The 26842-nt window shown below is 42.0% G+C and overlaps 1 protein-coding gene and 1 long non-coding RNA gene across 5 annotated transcripts in view; one reads left to right on the top strand and one right to left on the bottom strand.

Annotated features, from left to right (window-relative positions):
- Window positions 1-26842, bottom strand: part of Psd3 (pleckstrin and Sec7 domain containing 3) — a 299163-nt gene that overhangs the window by 260436 nt on the left and 11885 nt on the right. Inside the window, exons 2-3 of one of the 3 annotated variants that reach the window (XM_010624949.3) lie at window positions 24783-25881; window positions 20890-21285 (exon numbers count right to left, since the gene is read on the bottom strand). In XM_010624949.3, the coding sequence (XP_010623251.1) occupies window positions 20890-21285; window positions 24783-25881 (1495 nt within the window). Of the gene's footprint in view, window positions 1-9591; window positions 9886-16518; window positions 16602-20889; window positions 21286-24782; window positions 25882-26842 lie in introns of those variants that run through there. The other 2 variants (XM_010624969.1, XM_010624959.1) reach the window with 2 other exon arrangements.
- LOC117286757 lies at window positions 16231-24904 on the top strand. 2 transcript variants are annotated; one of them, XR_004517879.1, is made up of 3 exons: window positions 16231-16331; window positions 16431-16602; window positions 24833-24904. It is a non-coding gene; the product is annotated as an uncharacterized LOC117286757 (long non-coding RNA). The 2 variants fall into 2 exon arrangements; XR_004517880.1 differs by lacking the exon at window positions 24833-24904 and adding an exon at window positions 20794-20896.

Here is a 26842-nt window from a genome sequence, read left to right on the forward strand (position 1 = left end):
CATGTAGGATTAGGCATGGATTTACCTTGAGCAGAGCCCTATACATTTTCCTACTGTTCTAACTTCGATGTGGGAATGGTTTCCATGCTGTTTATCCACAGTCAATGTACAACCACTTTTTAAGCCTGCGTCTCTGCTACAGCGATCGTTCAACAATAAAATCATCATAAGGGTTACAGGGACTATGATCAAGTCAGTGTTCTAGATAAACAAGATGCAGCATGAAGAATTAGAATCGCCATTCCTAAGAATCTGAGGGACAATCTCAATGTTTGAGTTTCCCCATTTTCTCCCCACCATACCTTCATTTAATGAAGTAACATAAGAGGTGTTAAAAAAATTTCTCCTCCCTAGAAACACAGTGCAGAGAACTCTGCATTCTACAGTGCTCTCTCCTCTTCTGGTAACAGCTTTGAGATATAGTTTCAGTCCTCATCTAGCACCTCTAACCCAAGACCATCAAAGTAGGTATAAAGTAGAAACGGAACAGTGATGCCGTGGTTCTGTCTTCTGTTGCTGATCTAGCTCTGTGATGACAGGAAACAGTATAAAAAGCATGCTAAAGTAAAGGCACATCCACGGACTGATGATGCTGGGTGGGATAGCTTTTACTGTGCACTTACTAGTTCCAGGCACCGCGCCAAGTAAACAGTTCACAGTTCACAACTATTATGTCAATGGCTCCTCATAACCACTATAGGAAGTAAGCACCAGGAAGTAGGCATTAATTAATGTAACTTTTTTTTTGTAGTTCTAGGGATTGAGCCTATGGATGCTGCATCCCCATCCTCTTGTTTTGTTTTGGTTTTGCTTGTTTTTTTAAATTTTGAGACAGAGTCTCATAAAGTTGCTCAGGCTAGCCTTGAACTTCTGATCCTTCTGCCTCAGTCTCTCAAGTAGCTAAGAATATATTACTACAAATATTTTAGAAACAATTATACCTGGGGTTTTTTTGGTTTGTTTTTTTGTGGGTTTTTTTTGTTTTGTTTTTTTTTTTTGTCTTTGCCTAAGACAATACTGTCAGGAAATGGCCAAAGAGGGGCTACAAACAAAAATATCCTGATATTTTATTTTATTTTATTTATTTATTGAGACAGGGTCTCACTACGTAGTTGAGATTGACCTGGAACTCACTATGTAGCCCAAGCTGATCTCGAACTCACAGTGATCCTCCTGCCTCAGCTTCCCAAGTGCTGGGATTACAGGTGTGCACAACCACGCCCGGCTACCCTACCAGGATCTTACCCCAACCTACTGAATTTAAAAGACAGATGCCCAGCATTTAGCCTGACAGGATTCCAAATTTTAATGTAACTGTAGAAAGACTTTCATTACTATTCTTACTCATGTAAATTGTCCATAATTACCTAAGAACTGTTACATTCCCAGGGAAAAAGTCAAAACCGTTCTCATAATTATTCTTCAAATATTAAGATATTGCAGAAGGGAAGTAAAAGAAGTTCTCTTCCTCCCTTGGTCCCCTGAGAATTCTAAAAGGGATGACATTTTCTACAAGTTGATCTCCTTTCTACCTAGTTCATACACACACAGGGCTTGCCTCGGAGTAAATGGTTAAGCTGTGGCAAAAGCACACGGGATCTGTGGTGAATGAACAGTTGGACAGCAAGACTGAATGAGCTGCTGTGGGTGACCCAAAACCAGCACATCGATACCCTGCGGGTGGTGTCAGTCACAGTCGAGAGACACCAGAAGCTTCTGACTCTCATCTCCCTCCTGGCTGCCCACAGTGAAATTTCACAGGCCTCACAACCACATCAATGAGGAAATGGCAGAAAGAAAAAACTGGAATGACTAAACCAGTACAAGAATCTGACACAGCAGATACTGCAGAGAATACTAAAACAAATGATTTAAAGAAAATATCCAGAAATGAAATCCTGTTGACCAGTGGCACAGGTGATTAAATGTACACTGATGTCTACTTGTATCGATCCACTTCACTAAGTCAGGGGCCTCAGCCTAAACAAAAGGGTTTTCCAAGGACTGGGTAGAGTTCCAACTCCAAAGTTGCCCAGTGGAACTGAAAGAAGTAAGGAAAATAAGATTTTCACAGATGCCCTGAAGAGCAGAAAATACTCTCAATAAGCAACTGAACACATTTGCTGAGCCTTATCAGTGGCTACACATATGTTTTGATTGGTATTGTTTCTAACAAGAAGGCAAAGCAATTAATTCCCTGGAGAAACACTGATGCTTCCTGCTAAATCTCATTCTGAAGGTTGAAAGACATTAATATAAGCTTTGGGATGATGAATGTCCTGGAGGTTTCTGCTGAAGACAAAATAAAGAAACAGAAAGTGGAAGATTGGTAGAAAAGTTTCCACAATACCCAGGAGAGAGACATTTCCCTTGTGGAGGGAGAGATAGTTCAAAAGTTCCACTGCCATGACAGGAAACTTTTACTGGACACCAGGAATGTGTCTGGAAGGCTGTGCCCCTAGCAGAGAGTGCTGCAGACTGCTGAGTCCTTGATAAATAAATGCCAAAATTAGTTTGCCTACCAAAAGGAACAATCAATTTTAAAACATTTTGTGGCAATTTGGAGTTTGTGATGTCCAAAAATCAAAAGACAGCCACTGCCTCCAGAGAGATTACACAGCATCTGCAAACCCCAAATGGTCCTCATTTTTCCCTCTCAGAGATGCCCTTCTAATGGTTTTATTTTGGACAGGCAGAAGAAATCACAGGTTTCTGGCACAGAGGCTCTGAAAACAACCCTAAGTGTTACCTAACCTCACCACTTCATTTAAAAGATGACGCCTTCTCAGAAACAGGTGACACACCCAAACTCACAGATCTAAAGAGAATACAAGGAACCCCCTGCTCCACACTGCATACCCCATTCTGATGTCTTCATTTCTACTAAACCTGATCCCTACAGTATCCAACTGAATGACTAAGAATTAAAAGACAATTGCCTGGCTTTTGCTTCCTGCATCCTGTTCTGTTCAGCAGCTGTGGTTCTTACTTCTGCTTCCATGTAAGAAACAAGAACACAGAGCAGGGCTGGAGAAGAAACGGCCACTGCCTGTCCTCTAGACCAAGGAAAGAGGACCATCACTGTCCCCACTGCCCCCATACACTCGTTCCTGGGAAACGTGCAATTGGAGCTTTGAAACAAGTCCTTCGCGCAGTCAACCCAGACTGAGGAAAGACAGCCAGGGGTTGTTGCTTCCATGGAAGAGGAAAACAGTTTAACTGGCCAAGCAAGACTGCAGGGGAATGGAAAATGCTCCATCATTCCACGTCCTCATCACCTTCACCACTAGTTGGACTCTGAGCACTGCACTGTTGCTAATTTTTTTAGTGTATTCTCCTGCTCACATTCCAGTCTCTTCTACTTTTCAGTGTGTTCTGTATATATGACTCTAGTTACTCACAAAGAGTGACAGTAATATGATTTCATGGCATCAAGTAATGGGTTTTGGGAGTTGGAAAATATTGTGTGAATTATGTAATCAATACAGACTAAATAATCTGTTCACTGCAAGAAAGCTTCAGGGAGAGATTAAGAACTTGGAAATTGATATAGAGAGGTCGAAAGACACAACTAGCTCCTGACTCCCGCACAATGCTCCTCCTGTGACCCCCTTGTCTCACCACCGGTGGACACAGGCAACTGTAGACATCTGTTTTCCCTCAACTTCCACAGAGAAGTCTGGAGGTGCCCCCATGGCCATGAAAATCACACTGGCTGTATATGCCCAAAGACCACAGCAACACAGCAAGTCAAAGTCCTTTTCTGTGGCCGACTAGTGATAAGCCATGAGCTGGAAAAACAGTAAGGGCGTCACAGTAAGGTTAAACATTGAGAGAGGAATCACTGACATCCCAAACATCTCTGCATACAAAGCAGACAAGAAAAGCAGAGGAGGAAAAGTGAGGAGGAGAACACAAGCCACAAGAGAGCAGATGAAAAGAACAGCACTAGAGCACCAGAAAGACAGCTGCTACTGGTCACATAATACACAGGACTGGAGAAATAAAAGTTGCTACCTAAATCTTGCTGCTTCCTTTACAGGATACTTTCTTTAACAGTTAAAAAGGCATATCCAATTCAGTCACTAACTAATTTGATTCACACCTACTTACATAAGTCAGGTTTCAGATATGTTTTCATAAAACTGGGAGCAACACAAGATAAAAATTACTCCTACTTAGCCAACAATAGATAGAATTTGACTCCTAACACATACTGGGTGGGGAACCCCACCCTTGGCTCACAACTTAGCTCCTGCAGATGGGTCTTTTTAGCCCCCTGCCAAAGTTGGCCACATGGCTGTGGTGGTTCTGAGACCTCCCAAGAAGTCCTGGGTGCCAAAGGCCACACCGTTGACTCAGAACAGGGCCGGCTCCCACTGTAAGACAGCCAAACTAGGCCAGAGCTGAGCAGGGCTGATGCTTCAAACTTCTGAGACTGAGGCTCAAATGTAAGTGTTGCCTGTCGTCTCTTAGATGAAGATATTTCTGCAAACAGTTGGTGGGGGTCTAAATTTCCCAGTAAAATGTCTTGTTAATAAAAAGATTTTTCACTTTGGGAAGGAGACAGAGGTAAAGAGGAGGTGGAGGTGAAAGTGGAGGGTGTGGAGGAGGAGAAGGAAGAAGGGGAGAAGAGAGAGAAGGAGAAGGACAAGTAGTAGCAGTAGTTAGTAGTAGTGGTGGCAGAAGCAGCAGCAGCAGTAGCAGTTAACAATAACAGTAGTAGTAATTATTTTCAAAGGCCCGATTTATAAAATCCATATTATGTACTGACAAAGAGTCTCAGAAGGGCCAATAGACTCACCTTGAGTTCAGGGTAAACACACCAAGGCAGGACCCCACAAGGTAGGTGGAGACTAGGCCTAGGCATTTACTGTGGAATAAAAACAAGGCAACCGCCATCCTTGGGCTATGTTTCAAGTGGATACTTTGTGGTTCCCTCATTTCAAGCTTTAAAAAAATGCTCAGCAATGCAATTTCTGCAGTGAAGACAATCAATGGTGAAGTCACAGCAGGGGATGGGACACACTAGCTTCCCAAGGTCAAGATGCCAGAAACTGCAAGGCCAAACTCACCGTGTATCAACTCGCTCCTTAGGTCAGTTTGTCATTACCTTCTAAAGCTGTCAGCTATATCCCACCTTTAATCCTGAAGCAACATTTACGCATCTGGCATTCAAATGGGTATTGATCTACTGGTTACAGAATGTGTGCAAGGTTAAGTGTCTTTGGCTTTAATAAGAAGTGTCAAAGCCAGATCAACAGAATCTCCATATGGATTGCTACTGAAGGATCTACAACAGATCTGTGACGCCTCTAATGATGCTCGTGGGCTGTTAGCCAATCACAAACCTACTTCCTTTTACCAGCCACTGCCTTTCGAAGCCTCATGAAATTCTACAAATGACTTTAGGGCACCTTCCATGGGTGTCTAAAACTGCCCAGCTGATGATTTCTCCAAGACGCTTGATAATCACACAAGCCAATGATTATCTCCTACTACTACAGCCACTAACAAGCCTTCTCCAGAGCAAGCTGTAGGAATCATTTTTAATTCTCTTTTTGATCTTCCATAGTAGAGTACTGAAGGAATACAAATGTTACCCTATTATTCCGTCACTGAGAAATACCACTTTATCCTGGAAAAGCCAAACTGATGTGTTCACTCGTGATGGATGTGCTCCTCTATCTGACAAAATTTAGATAAACAGCTTGAGAAATAAACAGAATGGATGAATGGTTCTGAGAACCAGAACCACAGCAATGCAAACATCTCCACCTGGCAAAAAAGCTTATTCCCTGCCTTCAGTGATTACTACATCAAGCCAAAAGATTATCCATTCTTCATGTCTTCACCTAAGGACATTTCAGCTACCACGAACTCACTCTACTTCAGCAACCAGCGGCCCATCACTCCTCCCTCCCATCTCTTACCTCCTTTCAGTACTCAGAGCTCTCACAACAATGGGAGGGACCCAAGCCTGATCAAAGATGACCAGCTCTGGGTGACTCCAAAACAAAGCATTGCCAAGGTCAGTGCATTTGGGGCAAGGCAATCTGATACTCACCCTTAAGAGCCTCTCATGGGTAAAAGGTTTTCATTACATTTAAGCCTCAAAAGTCGCATTGGAGCTTAATGGTTAGGCTCATTACTCACTTGCTATATCTTTTTTCCCCACTATTCAGACACTTATTTATTCATTTACATATTGCTGTCTATTGTTCTTAGCATATTTTAATTACACAGAATGGATTTCTTTATTTTTATTTTCAGATCTGAATATGTCATACTTTGATAGCTTTGTCCTAAGCTATTTAAAAGGGGAAGCAGAAATTACATATAAGATGATGGATGTAGCAAGGTAGAAAGAAAAGGAAGAAAAGGTAGAAAAGGGAAGATAGAGGCCATTTCCTCTACACACAAAAGGGTTTTTCAGTCTAATCCCCTCATTTTGCAGATGAAAAAATGGAAAGATGAAGGAAAAAAAGTGACTTCCCAGGTCTCAAAATCAATCGCAGAGTTGGACCATGATTAATTAGGTTGTCTGACTTCCCCAAGTGAAAACCAAGACCTCAATAAAAGACCAGCTGAATCATTAAAGTAGAGTTACTTGAGAACATTCTGGACCCAGAAACGCTATTGCCCCCTCCCTTCTGAACATAAGTTCCTAGGCAGACCAGGAGCGCTCAAGAACAACCTGGATAAAAGACTTCCACAAAGAGGTGAGACAAAATCCAAGACCACCACACCAGATAGCTACACCTGTTCCTTCTCTAAAGCACAAACCATTCTGTCTACACCAGGTAAGGGGACTCTGCAGTCTATACAGCACTTTCACATACATTATTCTATTTTATTCTCACAGTAGTTCTGCTGTGCAGGTAAAGAAACTGAGGGCCTAAGGAGTCTCAGTCAGGGTCACAGCTGGTAAACAGCAGGGCCGGAAGCTGAGCCCACATCTCCCAAGTCCAAGTTCAGTGTGCCTTCTACACAACCCCCACCCAATGTTCTTGATGACAAGAAGCCAAACATAACAGTAGACCAAATGGCTGACTGAACCACACCCTCAGCCAGCTAAACAACGACTGAAACCATTGCTGGAACCCAACAGGGGCTCTGCTCCCTCAGAACTCAGTCCCCCAGGACTGAGGGTTTTGGGGGCAGATTCAGATGTAGCCCTCTGCTGAGGAACAAAGGCCCTGGCTATCCTGCAGGAACTCTGGATGATCACATGACCCACAACAGTATGGCTAGGGCTGGACCTGTCAAGCACATCAGGGCTCTGGGTGACACAAGCCAGCTGTGCAGGCGACTCCCTTGAAGGGAGCTCACAAACATTCCAAGCCCTGTGGAAACAGAGGGAGGAACTGAACTTCCCAGGGACCTGGCAAACCAGACAGAACTTTCCATACCACATTTGTACTTTTGCACAAGTCAGACATTTTCAAATAAAGTCCCCCAAAAAACTACACAGAGAATGTTTTGCAGGGATACACCAGGGACCACCAGTGGAGGTTCTTCCTGGGAGCTGGACCAAAGGGACTTCAATTAATTTTTACCTCTAGCACTGTATTACTCTCAGAATATTTTCACAACTAGATCAAAGTTAAACTTAAAAGACTGTAGAGATTACAGCTGAGAGTGAAAAGTTATGAAGGCAAAAAGAGAAGCTGACATTAGATGATGCAAACTAATAACAAAATTTAACAGAAGTTTTAGAAACACTGACCTAGACATGAGACCAAGGCAAACAGAGTAAAGAGTCCGATTTAAAAATTATATGAAATGTTCCCTTGACTGTACCAGAGGAAATGGAGAAAAATTTAAAGGAGAAAAATTTTAGAGGAGAAAAATTGTGTTCAGGTCATATGTTGTGCTGTGTGTTTCAACATATTTCAATTAATCTCAATAACCATGAAAAAGACATTATCATCCACAGAGGTAGACCAAGAAATAAGAAGCTAAGTAACTTTCACACCTCTGTACAGCCACCAACTCCTGCAGTATTAGACAGAAATGGCGAAGTTCAAACTACAGATGAGCCCTACAAAAGCACCCACCATTACACAGATGAAGGCAGCCTGCCGTAGGGAAAGAACACTGACACAGTGAGCAGTTTCTGGCAACCTTTCTATTTTATTCCACATGTGGGTCACTGGCCACCAGAGGCTGCATCTGACAGATTAGTGATGGACGTGGTGGGAATAGTGGGGAGTGGCAATAGAGGTGCCCCCTGGAATTCTGTCACAAAGAAGCCGACAGGCTGGCATGTGAGTTCACCCACAGCTCCAGATTCATTACCGTGACTCTCGAATGCTCATTCCTCTCACGTGTCTAACATAAGCAAATAAAAACTTAGTCACAGCCCGGGTTTACTAATGTTTATTGAGCTTTTGTTAGTATAGAAGAAATGATGACAAATACGGCCATGTGCTCCCCCTTAGCTGATCCTTACAACTATCTCTGGATCTAGGTACTGTTTTCATCCTTACTCCACATGTGAGCTTCAGGAACCGGTAAAAAACTTCCTAGAGTCCAAACTGTGAGAAGTAGAGGTAGACTCAAAACTATGGGCCTTTGACAGTTAACCGCTGTGCTTATGACTCCCACAAAACGTGCTTAGCAACTTCGAGAATTTTTTATTTTTAAAACCACGAAACAAAATACTTAAATAGAAGAGGTAAAAATTTCATACTTGGTGGAGTAGTGAGACAAATAACATTATAAAATACTAGAAATATGTATTTAAAATGTGTAATCAAGAAAGATATCTCAATTTATCCAATATATACACACAAACATACCCACCTGTTTTATAATCAGCCAACTACCCTGGAAGATCAGGCACTGGGTCTCTCACTGGGATTGGGGTGAAGGCGAATTTTTTTAAACTTGAGCATCTTGCAAATGGGCATAGTATCAGTGTATCAGTGGAAAGGGCTCAGGTCCCCTTTTAACATCACTGACTGCTCTTATGCTCTGCACTTATCCGTGTCTGTTGAATATGAAAACAGACACCGTCCTAGAGATAAACTGTGGATTGAAAATTCATCCAGCTCCAGGAAGAAAAGAATCTTCCTAAGATAACGGACTAGACTTTGATCTTTCAAACATAACACCAAGTCCTAAGATGAATCTCCTTTCCACGCACACAGCATAGCTAACTTTCTTCAGAGCAGTGACACAATGAAATAAGAATGACAGCTTTGTAAGTAGTCAGAATGGACCCCACTAAAGGACCAAGCTCCAGTTGGTGACTTTCTGATGCCTACCAGAAGCTTCACAAAGAGCTGCCAAAAGTACACACACAGTGCAGGAGATGAAGCTATGTGCATCCACCTCAAAGAGCAGCAAACTCCATCAAAGGAAAATCCTGTCTTCCAAAACCCTCCAGACCTGTAATCTGTCAGTCTGCTTTGCAAAGGCATACATATATGTACATATTATCATTTTCTTGTTTCTCCCCAAGACTTTCCTACAAAGTTTTTCATTTGAAACTAAATATTTTCAAATCCAAAGAATTTTCTCTAACTACAGTTATACCTAACCCAGTACTGTCAGACCAAAGGCAATGCACCCAGTTCCAGTTACCTCCGTCAGCAAACAGACAGCCCATAAATTTGTCAGGAAAACCATTCTCTCGTTCCATCTGCTCAGCAAACTTTCATCTTCTGCAAGGGCTCGTTTAATGTACTTTGAAAGCTGCTTCTGTGGAGAGTACAAACAGCCACACACAGACTCCACGCTGACATTCTCCCAGAATGCCGCTGTGTCCGGCAGGGGCTGCAGGATAAGAACTTGAAAGAAGTTTGAAGGAGGACTTCCCCCTCCTCCAAACCTCCCCTCTCAACAGGCAGCTTCCCTCCAACAGACCTGATTCAAAAGTTCAGACCCGGTGAAGTCACACATGACCTCACAAAACTCCTGCTTAACTCTTTAAAAGCCAGACCACAAGCCACCAACACGGAGAAAAGGCAAGTCCTACTCTAATTTGAGTGGTTGCTGTTTAAGGGGAGAAAAAACATTCAAATAAATCAAAGTAACTTCAGTACCATTTTTTTCTTTTAAGAGTACTGAAGTTTTTTAACTACTATGTTAAAGACCATAATGTGCCAAAGCACACATATTCTAGTCCAAAAGGAATGACTGAAACAGCCCACAGAAGAGACTAACTCATTTACATAACACCAAGTTTACTACTTTAAATGTGTAATTAAATCTTTGGTGGCTTGCACGTTTCTATTTTCATTTCTAGGCTTGTTTGTTTTTCTCCGTTCTTCAGCGTGAAAATATTTACTGTCCTGTTATTCAAAACATGCCTCAGACAACGAGACGTGCACAGGCCACGCTCACAGCTGTCAGACACAGACAACAACTGGCACAGATGCACTGGAGAGAATGGGACAACAGGAGTTGGGCGATGGGATCCAGGGACAGTTGCCAGACCCAACTAATGGATAGCAGAGTCTGCATCGGTGTCCGTAAAGGGAAGGGAGACCAGGCTGACTTCAGTGGCTATCTTTGCCATCCTTTTCCTTGGACTCTATTTTTGTTGTAATATGGGAATCAGAAGGTTCAAGAGGTAAAAGAACTGAAAGATACCTTATAAACAGAAGTATATAAAATTATACGCACTCAAAGAAAATGTAATAAGCTCTTTCAAAAATGCCCTGGTTCACCAGAAAATGATTATGCTTACCATGCAGCAATTTTATTCCTAAATATATACCCAGCTTTAGGAAACTTTCATATGTGTACAGAAAGCCATGTATAAGAATTGTGTGCATGCTGCCATAGTTTGAGATAACAAAAATATTAATTATAGCAAAAAGCTCATAAAGAGAAAAATGGAAAAATAAGTTATAGTATATTAACATATTTGAATGCAATACAGCAATTAAACTGATAACCTAGAGCTTGGTAAGTCAGTAAAAATGAATTTCAGAGGCTAAACAAAAAATAAGGAAACAAGAAGATAGCATTTATAGAAAGTTAAAAACACATGAAACATTGTAATGTTTATGAATGAACTAATGCATTCCTACATAAAAATGATAAATTCTAGCAGGCCGTGGTTCACATGACCAGAAAGAAATGGGAAAGAGAAAGGAGACCAGAGTCGTTCCCAGGGTTTGGCAATTCTTTTGTTGTCGTCGTTTGTTTGTTTGTTTGTTGCAGCACTGGTGTAAAAAGGTTTGAATCCAGGGCCTCCACACTGAGCAGCCTTATTTATTTTCATTCATTCATTCATTCGTTGCCTCACAAGTTGCTGTGTTGCCTAGGTAAGCCTCAAATTTGGAATCTTCGTTCCTCAGCCTCCCAGAGCGATAGGATTACAGTCCTGAACCACCAGTGCTGGCTTGGTGTAATGTAATGCTTTCATGCCTACACATGCTGGTGAGATTATTTTTCTACCCTTGTCAGTATGCTATGGAAACGTGAAGAAGTCAGCTGCATCAAGGCTACCTACTTGATTAGAGCAGCACCTGCGCAGGCTGCAAGATGAACAGAACAGAAGAAAAAGAAATTAATACCTCCCTGAGGGACAGCACTGTACCTGACAAGTATACTATTAAATGAAATCAGAAAACAGTGGATAAACAAATCCCAAATATAAATAATGAACTTTTATAATTGTTTCATAATATAATTATTCAATAGCTCTTATTTCCTCCATAGTACAGCCTTTCTTGGTAAGAAAATGTCACCTTTTGGGAACTACTAATTATAAAGTAATTATAAAGATAACAAAACACACTATCATTAAAACTCCTCATCCTCCAAATAATGTAAGGCTTTAAGAGTATCATTACAGTTATATAACATCTTAAATTCACAGTCCATTCAGACCAAGTGACTTTGAAGAAGTTTTAAAGACAATAATTCCAGCACTATTATTACTAATAATGAATACTCAGGTAAAAGTTAGCTATCATTACCTATCAGTAAGCTGTTGTCTCTTTCCCAGATAAAGGATTTCAGGTTGAAAGAGAATCTATTAACATGTGAACCAAAGAAATCTGTGCAGAACCCACACGCTACACCACTAAACCATACTTGTGTCACAGAGATAATCAAGTTAAAAGGAGGTAAGATTTACTTTGGTTCACAATTCCAGGGCTTTCAGTCAATGATCACTTGACTTCCTCACTTTGGGCCTGTGATGAGGCAGAAGGCCATAGAGTTCGGAAAGGCATGGAGGAACAAAGTTGCTCACCTCACGGTGGCTGGGAAGTAGAGGAGAGAAGGGTCAAGTACTTCAAGGACACGCCCTCTGATGACCTCACTTCCGCCTCCTGGGCCCCACCTCTTAAAGGTGCCACCACCTCCCTCCTAACAGTGGCATGGGCTGGGAACCAAGCCTTAAACACATACCCTTTGGGGGATAGTTAAGCGCTGTACCATAAGCCAGGCACAGTGGCACATACTCATAATCCCCACTATGCAGAAGGTGAAATCAACAGGATAGCAGTGTAGTAAGACCCTGTCTCAAAATAAAACAAAGGCCTGGGGATATGGCTCAGTGGTGTAGTGCTTATCTAACACACACAAGGCCCTGGGTTTGATTTCTGATACCACAAAAAAGATAAGAGATCCAAGGGCCAGGGATTTAGCTCAGCAACATGGCACCTACCTCACAGGTAGTGCAAGGTGTTGACTTCAACCCCTGCTACCCAAAAACATTGAAAAATAAAATAAAATAAAAGATGCAACATATAACAATACTATTTTCTAACATGAAAATCAATCATCCAATGTATATCTAGAGCAGGGATGGGTAGCCTATGTCACTACACTAGAGATAAAAGAAGTCATATCTAGGTTCACAGCCAGGAACACTCCCTTTTACACACCTCTGTTAGGGGAATTATCCCCACTACAAGTATAGTTACCCATAGCAGGCTGACTTCCCTTAGGAGCAGGGTCTGTGTCATCCTCAGTGTATTCTGCCTCTAATCAGGTTCCAGCAAGAGCTTCTCAAACTGTAAAGTACTTATGAATTCCCTGGGAATTTGTTAGAAAGCAAACTTGACTGAGCAGACCCACAACAAGGAGTGACTACTTCTAACAAGAACCCAGCTGATGTCTACGCTGCTAATCTGAGAACCACACCCAGGAGCAGCGATGGGATGACAAGGTAGGCTGTACATCAGAATCTCCTGGAAAGCTTTGTAAGCACTTGGATATTAGAGTTCAGACTCTGGAGAATCATAATTTGAGAACACTTCCACATGTCTTTAATGTGCTATCAAGTTTAAGGCTCACTGTTGCACAGCTGTAGTACTCAAACATGGTCTATGGACACCTGTTGTAGACCAGTGCTTCTCAAATTCTACAGCCATAAAAACCACCTGCACATCTCGTTAAACTATAGATTCAGTAGCTCATGAACAGGGCCAGAGATTACCCATTTCCAACAAGCTGATAGGAAGCAAGATTATGAGCAACAAGACCAGAAAATTTCACTGATTCAATGTGTGAGATTTATAAGGCGACAGCCTTAATAATTTTAAATTTAGAGACCAGCAGAATAACAGCACACAGAGGTTCGAGGCACAAGCATATGAACAACACATGAGGTGGGGGATTATGAAGTCAGAGCATCTATCCAGCATTGATTTAGGTGGAGTCTGGTATTAATCCTCATGAGCATTCACGAGAAAGATAATATTCAACTTCCTTTGCACCATGGTTTCTGCCAGTCTCAGGTGTTGAATGTGAAGGCTGGGTGAGAAGCTGGAACAAATTCATTATAGACTGTATGCCAGCTTTTGGAGAGCTTATGAACTCAAGAAGGAAAAATAAGATTAAAGCAATGGAAAACAGCCCATTTTGAGTTCAAGTAAATTTGTATTTCTAAGTAAAATACCTTTTTTTAGGGGATGGTCCACATCATTTTTCCTCCCCAAACCAAGAATCAATGCATATAACATCTACTGTTGCAAATATGGTTTTAAGTGACCCACTAAGAGGAATGTCACTACTTCCTTTCAAATTTAAATACTACATTCATGTAAGAAAAGATTGCTGTATCTATCATTGCAAACAAATAAAAGATTAGCCACCTTTCCAACTTTTATCTCAAGCCATGATTCTCCTTGTAATAACCTGTACCTCCAATGTCCTTTATCATTGGAAATCATTTTTTTTTCCTCATTGAGTTTATTGGTACATTTTAGGTATACAGTACAGTTACATTCATCATTGGGATCTTGTACCTTTACACGACAGGTCTTGGTTCTCATTTTTTCCCCTTACCCCTGCCCTCCCTTCACCCCTCCTCCCTCCCTTCCCTATTCACAAAAACTTTACTTCCATTTTTTCGTTTTCTCATATTTTTTTCTTTTCCCTTATTCCCTTTTCCCTACCCTTGGAAATCATCTCTGATAAAGGACTGTCCAAGTAGGTGGTGCCTTTCAATTTTCTCACCACTTACACCCGAAGAATTACATTTTGTTTGATTGGAGGTTTCAACTGGAGAATTAGAATGTCTCTAGAATATCTGGTTCAAACTCATTTCCTAAAGCACAAATTTATCCAAGAGGCACTCAACACAGCAGAAGAGCTCAGGGCCACCAAAGCCAGGGCCCTGTGCAGCGCATGGAAAGAACAAGTGGTAACCAGAGTACTAAGCCTCCACTCTGGGCTCCTGACAGGGAATCCACTGTTGGAGACAGGAGGCAAGTGCAAAAGAGTGGCAAGGAAACTGGCTTCACAGGGCCTATTTCCTGGGCAGATAGAATCAGAGGCACAAAATGTACCCCATGCTCCTGTTGTGCCAGCCTCCCTGAGTTCCAGGGTTGAGCACTCTTCACCCTCTGAGAGCTTTCTCACTCCCACAACTGCAAGTCTCACCTCAACGAGGGTGACTCCAAAGGTCCACTAGCCACCTTCTATCCCATGTTCCTACCAACCCTCCACATCTAACCCTGTACTCCTCACACCATGCCAGTTGAAAGCTGACCCCACTGGAGGTTCTGGTACAAACTCTGCTTCATCCCTACTTCCTGCTGATAGTTTCCTGATTCCCAAAGCCATCCAGGCTTGAACCCTCACAATCACATTGACTCAGCCCCACACTGCCTGCATTCAAACATTCACCAAATCCTTGTGTCTTTGCTTTAAATCAGGGTTTTCCTCGTGTATTATCTTAGTATTCCTTAGACTATTACTCAGGCCACTACTGCAAAACTCTGACAGGATTAAAAATGAACAATCACAAACTAGAACTCAGCAAATCGGCTGCTAAGGTTATTTCTATCTTACCAATAAGGAATCAGAAGTTTCACAAATGAAAAGATCTGCCCGAGATCAAGTGCCAGTAATACCAGATTTATTCCACCCTAACCCAGGACTTTGCCCCTTATAGTAAAAGGAAAGTTACATTTCAGGAATTCCAGAAGTAAGTGCCTGAGAAGGTTTAGGGCTGGGAAGAACGGGTGTTGACTGGAGTAGAAGGCACCGGCAGCAGGATGAGGAAGGCACACAGGTTACTGCTATCGCTGACATTAATTTCATTTTATTATCTTCTACTACATGCCAGACATGATGTATTTATCTGATTTCCTCCTTCTTCCTTTATGACAGATACTTTTAATTCCATTTCACACTAGGGAAAGTTTCTAGATTTTCTGCATTCATCCCAGTAACTAGCTGAGACACGCAGCAGAACCCAATCCCATGTGATTAAAAGCAAAATCCACTACTTCAGGAAGCTAGAAAAAGAAAAATGAGAGCCTCCTTTTCTATAGAATAAGTTATAACATGTAAAGCAAAAAAGTGCAAGAGCATACTAGCGTACACGTTAAAGAACTTAGCAGGCAGAGGGCTGGCAACACTAAAGACTGAAGAGAAGCTAGGAGCTCCCACAGCAGCCAAATCCATAAAGACAACTCCACAAAAACAAAGTATTTTTCCCTGTCACAGCTTAATTAATGCCACGTATATTCTAATATTTAAATGCCTTCCAGCTTTTACACTGGGATGTTGGGGAAAATTTTTGAAATCACACTTCAACAAATTTTCTGCATCACTGCTACATCATGCGACTTCTTCCTAAGCCAAAAAAACTCCAGTGGACCAAAAAAATTGAAGAGAATAGCTCTAAACACTAGCATTCCAGTGGAAGGCGGGGCGGTGGGCACGAGGAAGACAGAAAACCACAAATGTCAGATTCAGGGTGGACCAAACACAGAAGCACTTTGCTCAGGCATATCAGCCGCACGCAGATGCAATTCACCTCCTCCGACTGAACTGCTCGGTATCCTCAGCAATATCTGAGAGAAACCCTAGGACCCTGAGGCATAAGAAACATCTACTACACTAAAAAGGTAATTTTTTAAGGCAGCTTCGTATAGTTCAGAGAACCAAAAGAGAAGCTCCTGCAGTGTTACTGCATCTGCAATCTCTCTTTTCCTCTCTGTCCAAAGCCAAGCTCAATAGAAACGGACACTATTCTGCTCTGGCAATGGTCACAGTGACAACATCTGTGCCTTGCTGTCTTCAGTCAGAACTTACTGATTGGAGTTGTGGTCATCAGATGATAGACCGGCGAGAGAGAAGCACCCAGACACAAAGGAACCCATTGGAACACGTGTAACTGTAAGTCTCTAATTATCCTTTCTAATTTTGGAGCCATGTGACTGGACTTCACACAGCACCACTGAGCCCCGTCAGCATGAGTGTGTTGTAGCTGGACCACAAAGAGACGGTGAGGCTACTCTTCACTCCTTCATTAAAATACTGTGTTACATCACAGGGTGTGCCTTTCCAGGCTGACATGCAGCTCTCTGGTCAACAATCAAGGAGAGCACCTGGGAGAATTTAACTGTTCCTAGTCATATTCACATCAGGATTTTGAGAGGCTTTCTTTTTTCTTTATGAAAAGTGATCTATCAGGTATCACAAAGATCTGTAACACTTATTTTTAAAATTTTGAGTACTGGCCTTTGTTGAGCAATGTCCACCAGTCCTCTGAGTGGGTTTTCCCTTTGAGCAGCAAATAATACTTTAAAAAGCAAATAGTGACCTCCCCCTAAAAAAATTTCCCTTCTCAACCAGAGAGTAAAACATGATAGATGTGGGGTATCTTTCTCTTTGACATGTGTGGGGAGAACAGCCGGAAGAGAAGTTGTTCCTGGGAGAGGGGGTGGAGATTTGCTAACTTGCTACAACATCTTCATCACCACTTTCAGCTACTTCCACCTCACTGTACAGATGCAATGCAACAGAGATAAGGTCATTTTCTGCTCCAAAGAAACCACCATCAGATGCTGCCACTGAAGTAATCTTGAATGACAAGGTAGAGACACATATTGAAATAGGAAAGGATTTAAAAATATATCTAAGCAATACCAGAATAAATACATTTTTATTGTGTTCAAAATACCTGTTACTGGGTTTGTCAGGAAATCTTTATCACTGGACACATAATTTATGGGTCCAATTCAACATAGCTTAGTAGGAGCAAGAGCCCTGGAACGCAGGCTCAAGTGCTAGGTGTGCTGCTAACCATCCCTGAAACTCTAAGGAAGTTACTTGACCTCTCTGTGGCTTAATTCCTTGCCTGAAAAATAAGAATATTAATAGTTTCTTTCTTTCTTCCAGCTAATTATGAGACTGGAGTACCATGTGTTCACAAAATAAATAAAATCGATTGGGCTACATATAACATTAAAGTACTTTAGAGACTAGCAAAAGTAATATTATATTTTCTACTAGCTGACAACTAATACTTTACACATTAAAATCAATACCTCAATAGGGATGGGCTTACTTTCCTCAGCTGCCCTATGCAAACTCAAAAGAGCATTGTCAGAGAACTCACTCTTGACCTCCCTTCTTCCATGCCTTCCTCGGAGCTCACATCAGACAATGTGATCCAACCCACAGCCCATGACTGAGGAGAGGGTGGTGAACACAGATGAAATGCTGGGCATGCGTACTTCTTTTATTTATCACTTTTTTGGTAAAGATCATATTTCCTAATGAAACTGGAAAATATTCTTTTCCTTGGATTCTAACTGGCCCTCAGTACTTGGTAGAGGGAAGTCAACTGCTGTGCAGTCAGTAATCACTGGACTTCCTGAACAGACTCAATACCTCTGTGTTTACCTCCTTACCTCTGCCGAGGGATGTTTTAATGTGGAAGAAATGTTAAAACACTCTCACTGATTGCTTTAAAATGTTACAGAACATGTTTATTAATGACTTGGTAAATTTTTCCTCGGTATCGGTTTCTTGAAAACAGACCCACTAAGGCTTCTGCCACTATAGACACATGCATGAAAGAAACCAGATCAAAAGAAAAGAAAGAATACTAAAACACCAGGCGCCTAGAACAGCAAAAGGACATGGCCTACGAGTCAGGCAACTTGAATTGGAATAAGAATCTGTGACATGAAAGTCATGTGGCTTTGGGTAATTCCCCAGCTGGGACATAGTGACTTTATTATAAAATAATGAAGGCCCCCTTCAAGCTGTAAAATGGCATACTTCTTCAACCCATAACACTGAAACAATTCTGTGGTAGTGTAACTTCTCCGAACCACCAAAGAAAGCAGAAGCAGCTGAAGAAAAATGTGAAAATTTTCCAGTTCTGTAAAACCTCTTTTTTTCATGAAGCAAAACATTTATTGGTACGTTTTAGATATACATACTGATAACAAATGTTCTGTTTCAAAAAAATAAAATAAATAAGAACTAAGCCCTCCTGATCACAAAAAAATTCGTATTAAACCTGCAATCTCCTTTTTTAATCCTAAATATAGACATACATCATAAAATAAAACTTTCTTCACCTATAATCACTTACTAGCTCAGAAAACACAAAATCAGGTGCCCCATCCAGCTGGGCTATCTACGTCACAGGCAGTGTTTGTGGAAAGACCCTCAGTCAAAAGCCCTGAAAGAGGAGGCCAGGGCTAGGAAATAACCAGGCTGCCTCATTTCCAAGACATTTCTCATTCAGTACTAGGATTTGGTCCTTTACCACTGATATGATCTGTGACAGCTAAATGTGAGGTGCTATAGTCCTACCATCCACCCCAATATTCTCCCCGGTGACTCTGTCCATCTTAATAACCGGCACCTATGTCATCCAAATGACAACTTTTTCCTCAACTAGCCACACAAGCCAGACATGTAACAAACCTTCCTCTCTCTCCTTCCTGCCCTGACTCACTGAGTGAGGCTCGTCTCTTGTCTTTGTCACTGACACGCCTTCCCTATGACTTCTGGGTCAGGCCCTTCAGTCCAGACCACTTCAGGGCCCCAACCTGTTTTTGGTCTGTGATACAAACACTTGACGCAGAAAGTCAGGAGAGAACTGCAATGAGATTATTTGCAAACCTGTCCTATAGCGTTCTGCTACAATTTACAGTCCCCGGGGATGATGATGAAGCTGAAGGACTATAGTGCCACCCTCCAATGAAGAATGTTTCCTCTCAGTCCCCAGGGTGTCCCCAGGCAGGGATGCCTCCCCTAGAGGACACACCCGCTCAGAGATGCAGGAAATCTCACAGGAGACTTGCCAACCAACAGATTCAGATATTTACTCTTCTTACTTTATGCCAAGCACTGTGCTCCCTGATTTCAACTATATATTAACCCTTAAGTCTCACTGCCATGCAGCACACTGGAGATCATTATTTCCATTTTGCAAATAAATAAATCAAGTATCTGACAGACTAAGTGGCTTGTCCAAGTAATTCAGAACAAAGCCTGGTGCTTTTGAGGCCTATGTTCTTGTCATTACCTCACTGTGACCCAGTCAGACAACTCATACCCACACCCCATTTCACGTAGAAACGCAGGCCTACAATGTTGTGATGTAGCAGGTGCGTTTGCTCACCCACCTAACTAGAAATCTATAAACTGGTTGTGAAAAATGCTAACGCAGGGTGGACTCTTCAAAAAGAATGGCTTACTGGAAATGTGTAATATGAACCCTGTCTTTTAAAAAAAAACTTACTTTTTTCACAGAAGTTTAAAATAATTTATCCCCATGTAACCTTTCTTCCACCCACCCACCCGCCTCCACACACGCACGCACACACACACACATGCGCACGCACACGCACACGCACACACATTCACACAGGTAAAAATACACCAAACCAAATTCATAAAGCTCACAGAATGTAGCATTCTCTGCTCACTGATGGAGGTGAGATGCTAAATGAAACGCAGATGACCTGAAGAAGACAGGCAAGAAAAAAATGAAACACTACACAATCCATAAATGCACAGGAATCAGGAAATGACAGGATGGTGCATGGAACCCATGTAATTTGTCATTTTATCTCCCAGAGAAACTTAAATCTTAGCGAAAGAAGATGTGTATAGCCTTGCCAAGGTGTGGCTCTATGAAGCATTCCCATCAGATCCTTCACCCCAATCTTAGGAACAAGGAGACAACCAGACAGACAGACCAGGACCGCTGGGGAAAAAGCTGGAAGTGACCTCGTGACCTCCATGCAACACCCTCACTTTCTACCTAAGGAGTCCCTGGACTAATCAAATAACCTGTTCCACGTCATCAATCAAAGTTAGTACTAGAAAAAAGTTCTTCTAACAGAATATACCAGTGCCTTCAGAGCTGTATCACTGGAACTAATTCCTACTCGTCACCCACAAGTATTTGTTCAGTATCCATTCCCATACAGCAAGCCAGGGAAACAGCACAGCATACAATGCTTACAGCTTGCCGATCTGGCAAACCACTGAGGCACACTCTGCCTGCCCTTAAGAGCCCAAATGACTTCTTATATTGTTTTTTATTAATATCCACAGAAACTGGCCAGATGCTAAGTATATTCCACACTTGGATTTCCCAAAGAGAGAATGCCACCACCACCACCATGAAACTGCTAAGAATGGGACTAGTACCTTCCCCAGAAAGCAATCTCCGGAGAGCCTTTTGAGTAGATGGAGTCGCTGGCATCATTCAGCCCGTTGGCGATCCCACTAGAGTAGCCCATCACTATGCCTCCGTCTGATGAGACACTCAGGATGTCCTGATGTTCTCTTGCTGAAGTCCTCTCCAAGAACTGGCCACCTTCTTTGATGCGCTGTTGTATCATTGGAGTAAGGGGCATTTCAAAGCTAAAGTAGCTATCAGGCTCTGAGTATAATGTCTCCAATGACTCTGCACTATAGTACAAAGAAGTGTTGTCCAAAATGGTCTCAAACTGGGAGCTGTAAACATCAGTAGAGTCTTCTGTATATCCTGTCCCAAGAATATCATCATCTCCTTCCCTAAGGTGGTCTTCTTCCTCCAGGATCCTGGAAAGAAATTAAGAGTAAAGAATTTCAATATTTTTTTCTTTTTATTTTGCCCCTTCAATAAAATAATTATGTTCTGTAGGTGTAATTCACCCTCACTGAGTTTGTATCTAAACCTATTTGGTTAGGAAGATATGAAACACATATGGGTTGAAAAACTTCTAAGCATACATGTGTTATTATCCTGAAAGAAGCTTAATAAAGTTTCAAACTAGTTTCTTAGTGTGCAAATACATCTAGTCCAATGAGCAATATTTGAGTAAAATACTAGCTTCTCATTTTAATCAGCTATATTCCACGAATTCAGACTACATATAACATCATTCTTAATTGTAAAAAAAGCAGCTCAATATGCACACCTGTAATCCAAACACTATGCAAAGCTGAGGCAAGAGGATCACAAGTTCTAGCCCAACCTGTACATTTTAGCAATTTACTTAGCAAGACCCTATCTTAAAATAAAAACGGGTTGGAAAGATAACTCACTGCAAAGCTCCTGGGTTCAATCCTTAGTACCTTGAAAAAATAGTAACAGCAGAAAAACATATCATGTAAACTTGACATGTAAACTTTCAGTAAAAATACACTAAACTTTCTGACTTATGACCACAAGCTCTGGAGAGGGTGACACATCAGAATCCGAATGCTGCCCTCTGCTGACAGGGAAGCCACACTGCAGAGTTCAGGTCCCAAACTGGGGCAGCCAGTACCTGACCCTAAAACAGCCTGTTGTAAGGCTACTCAAAACCCAGGGAAGCTAGAGACAACTTACAAGTTCATATACATGGGTGCGGTGTTAATTTTGGCATACAAATGTGAGAAATTAATATGCAACATATTCTTTAAATATTAAAAGTGAACAACAGGATAACTAAGTAAAAATGAATGCCTGGGAGATAGATCAGTAGTATGAACAAGAGGCCAAGAGTTAGAAAATCCTGGAGCTGAATTTTGAGTGTCAATTAGCTACAGCACTTGAGGCAACTTCACTCAACCTTTCTAAGCCTCTGATTTCTACAAATGGAAATAAAGTAGAAATTGGATCTATTAAGTATCTCATAAGTAATCTGAACTCCTAGGCACGTCAGAATTCATACACAAACAAGCCAATTGTCTGTTTATCTCAAATTATTGAACATCCATTTTGTACTAAATAATATTCTGGATTTTCACCTCCTAATAGCTTCCCATTGCTTCTAGAATAAAACGGAAAATTCCCAAACAGATCGTTCTTCCCCATTTTCCGCCTGGCTCTTATGCATTTTTCAAACGTCCGCTTAATTGCTATTTCCACAGAAAGGCTTCACCCAAACCATCCACTGAAGAAGCCCCTCCCCTTCCATTCAAATTCTAATAATATGTCTCCATTCTTTTCCTTCAAGTGCCTGGCACAATCTGTGATCCCATACTAATGAATGTGCTCATTTGTCTTCAGCAGCAAATTCCATGAGGACAGTGACCACCATGGACTGGATCTGCCTTTCTATCAAGCATCTAGCAAGGTCAAAGGCACAGTAAACAACTGAAAGCTTTATGTGGAAAGAGAGGGAGAGGCGGGGAATTTAGCTCAGTGGTGCCACTGCCTGCCTGGCAAGCACCAAGTCCTGAGTTCAATCGCCAGTACCATATTAAAAAAAAAAAAAAGGAAGAAGGAAGGAGGAAAAGAGGAATAGATTAATAATCCAAACAACAGCAAAAGTGCATATTCAAATGAGAATACAAATAGCCACATGCCACCTAACAAGATGCTTTTGAAGGGAGTCTGGAGGGTTTACATTGAGGGACAGGGAAGGAGGGAGATCCTGATAGTTGTCTCAGGGGATTTGCTAACTGTAGAGGAAAAAGCATTTCCTTCTATGGAACAAAAAACCAAGATAAAACACTCTTCAGCCTTGACACAGATCATCTCTCCTATAGAGTACAACAGGGCGTCATGAGAATCGACAGAAGGAACATGCTACAAATTCCCAGTGAAGTAGGGCAGAAAAAAATCAAGATAAGTTGAAAGGAGATGAATTAGGCACGGTGGTGCTCGCCTGCTACCCCAGCATTCCACTCTTGGAGGCTGAGACATGAGGATGACAAGTTCATACCCAGCCTGGGCAATTTAGAGACTTGGTAAGATCTAGTAAGATTCTCTATTAAAATGGGCTGAGAATATAGCTCCCTATGAAGGTCCTGGTTTATGTCCAGCACAAAAGACAAAACAAAACAAAACAAAATCTATGACTTCCAGACACAGGTTATCTATGTCCATAATCCAACTAAAGGATACTTCCAAGAACACATATATTCCCAACCCCAGATCATATACGCTGTCCCACTCTTTAACTCAGCCTAATAAATGTTTTCTATGCCTCTTACTGATGCGTCCTGAAATTCCTTTTCTCTAATGAGAGTAAAAATTAACTAGGCAGTCTGAGTTCAGGTCCCCAGCTCTGATTTGGGGGAGCTCCTCAGACCTTGTCTGGTGACAGAAGAATAGTATGTAACACTGTACAGTCAGACTACAACCGGAGGGAGAGAAGAAAGATGAGTCAGGTCTTCCATTTACCAGGCTCTGAGCTGGTATGGTGTCCGCAACATAGGAAAAGACCAGAAAATATCACATGAAGCCAAGTTTGCAAATCCCAGCCATAAGTCAACACATGCTACATGAGAGGAAGAGATCCCCATGTGAATTCAGTGGGAAAGATGAATTGCAGAGTCCACTTCTGACTTCTGCACTTTCCCTTCTGAACGCAGGACACTGAGTGGCCCCAAAGCCAGAGCCTCTGTGCTCACACACAAAAGCAGGCTGCATTGTAAATGGTGTACGCAGCTCCACAGTCCCTGCTGTGCCTAAGTAAGGATGTTATGGTCATCCGGGATGTGTCAACAGAGTTCGAATACTGTGGTGTCAATAAAAACAATTAGGGAGTGTTTCAGTTATCATGGTGCTGAAAAACTCAAAACCTGGCAAATATAACAAAATGTCTGATGTGGATTTGCAAGGCTGAGTGCTCCCTGTCACATCAAACTCTGATTCCCTGGTCCATGCCTAAGGGACAACTTAGTTACAAGATCACTGTACTGTCTTAGAAACTTAGAATCTAAGAAGGACTAGATTATGCTAACTCTGTGATAACGAGGAGGCAGTCACTGTGGGGTACATTCCAAGACCCCCAAGATAATAGTGAACCCTAAAAACACTATGCTTTTTCTTATGCATGTACCTTATTAATAAGATATAATAAAATATTAGCAACTAATAAAATAGATCATTTATAACAATATGTTGTAACAGAAGTTATTTAGAATGTATAAATTTTTTATTCCTCCAACTCCCCATTTATTATCCACAAACCTCTGCTGACAATGGGTAACTGAAACCTCCAAATGCAAAATGCAGGGAAAGCCCATCATGTTGTGAGCTGAGTTTTTGTATCAAGCACATAACAATGGTTTTCTAGAATATTCTCCAGGCATCATGGTGACAGGCTACTCTGCGAGCTCACCTTTCACTGTCTCTCTCAGGTTTCTTCTCAAGATGTTGGTTTTCTTTCAGAAAGACTTCATCCTCTCCGCTGTCAGCAAGAGGCATGGGGGAAAATGTCCCTGAGCTAGGACCGGGCCTCCCTGGAGACGCGTTCCAAGTGTCATCGCGAACATTCTCTGTTAAACTCACTGAATTACAGGAGCCAGCCACTGAGACGCGATGGCCTGACGCCCTGGGAAACTCTTCATGTTCAGGAAAGGTTGTCCTTTCCGATGGTGCCGCCCAGTCTACAATAGAATGCTGGGTCCTTCTCTTGTCTCGTCCTGCCCACCATATCTCTACCCCTTGAAATTCCACATGTTTGACCCGGCCCACATGTCCTAGGGAAGCACCTCGATCACACCCCCCTGAGTCCTGTCTCCCAAGATCCGATCTCTGCTCTTCCAGAAAGCCCACTCCACCTACAGAATTGGGTGTCACGTCTGAGCTCCGCAGGGAGAATACAGGACAGGCCGGCGCCTGCACAGAGACAGCCCCCTTTCGCCCGTTAGTAGTTGTCTGGGAACGCTCTGCCTGAGTTTCTCCAGTTAACAGTGCAGTCAGATCCTCCTGGATGCTCAAATAAAAATTTTCTTCTGTCGTTTCTTCAGCTACAAGAGGTACAGCTAGTGCTTTTTCTTGGCCAGCAGGGGATGGTTTGATGGCTCTCGATGCTTTACGACCAGCAGTGTTGGACTCTTTTTCCACCTGCTGAACTGAAAAACCAGAAACAGCATCTTTGTCCAGTACCTTCGTAGCCTGTAATGTTCCTGAAGCTATTCTGGCTTCTGTGGCTTTCAGAGCTGAAATCAAAGAGTCAATGGGCTGTAAACTTTGTTCCCTGAGGTGACTCTGCGAGGGGGCCTCTGGGATATTGTTTGGTCCTTCTGTAACACTGTGGAGCCCAGAGTCTTGGCTGGCAAGAGGGAGTCCCTGCTCCCTGGGGGCGCAGCATGACAGAGACTCTGCATCAAACTCCAGAGAAGCTCTTAGACCTTCTCTGCCTTCCTCCATGGTCCCATATTCTGGAAATTCATTTGTGACATTCGGTGGCAGTAAAGTGCTTCCTCCATGATCACCTATGAACAGAACAGAAGGGAAAGATGACTTTTTGAACACCAGGGTCCAGTATTAATAAATATCTATGCATATTAACTATTCAGTAATAATTTGATTATTTCACTACCATTTTCCATCCAATACCCTGTATTATGCGTTTCTCGCAACTTTGCAGCAGCCCCTTCTGCTACATTCACGTCACCACAAAAGTTTCATCTATGGAGGCAATGGAATGACACGTGCCATAGTTAAGCCTGCTTCTCATAAAGACAATTACATGAGGGTTGCAACTCCACTGTCTCATATGGAAAAAGAGATTATAACAAGGATAAGGATCACCACCCAAATACCACTGGTAAATAGCCACCGAAATATTTATACTGGGCGCATACCAAATAGCCTTATGAATGTGCAGGGCAGACTCTGAGACAGAGCCTCAGCAAAAAGACACTATTGAAAGTCAGTAAATATTTGTTCAGCTTGATGTCTCCCCTTTCCCTGTCAGAGCTCAATGGGGGAAAAAAGGCCATGAAAACATCCCTAAAGAATGAGAGTGAAACCAAAGTGAAATAGGAAATTTAATGTGTCCACAAAAATTTCCAGGATCCTGGCTGCCTGAAATTTTTATCATTTTATTTACTTTTTAACTGACAAAAAAGTCATACTTCTGTATGATATATAACATGATGTTTGGATATGGGGATGCATTGTGGAATGACTAAATCAGGCTAACGTATCTTACCTCACACAGGTTTTTTATGGTAAAAACACTTAAGATCTACTCTGTTAATTTGCAAGTATACAGCCATTGTCATCACAGTCTTGTACAGTTGATCTCTTGAATTGATTCTTCCTAATTGAAAATTCGCCTCCTTTCCCCAGGTCCCTGTACTCTTCCTTCCCCCTGTCCCTGTTAATCATCCCTCTCTGTCTCCTTCTATGAGTTTGACTTTAGATTCCACATGTGAGATCACAAACTGC

This window comes from Fukomys damarensis, unplaced genomic scaffold (assembly GCF_012274545.1).
Source record: "Fukomys damarensis isolate Sample0158 unplaced genomic scaffold, DMR_v1.0_HiC HiC_scaffold_18, whole genome shotgun sequence".
Taxonomy (NCBI): domain Eukaryota; kingdom Metazoa; phylum Chordata; class Mammalia; order Rodentia; family Bathyergidae; genus Fukomys; species Fukomys damarensis.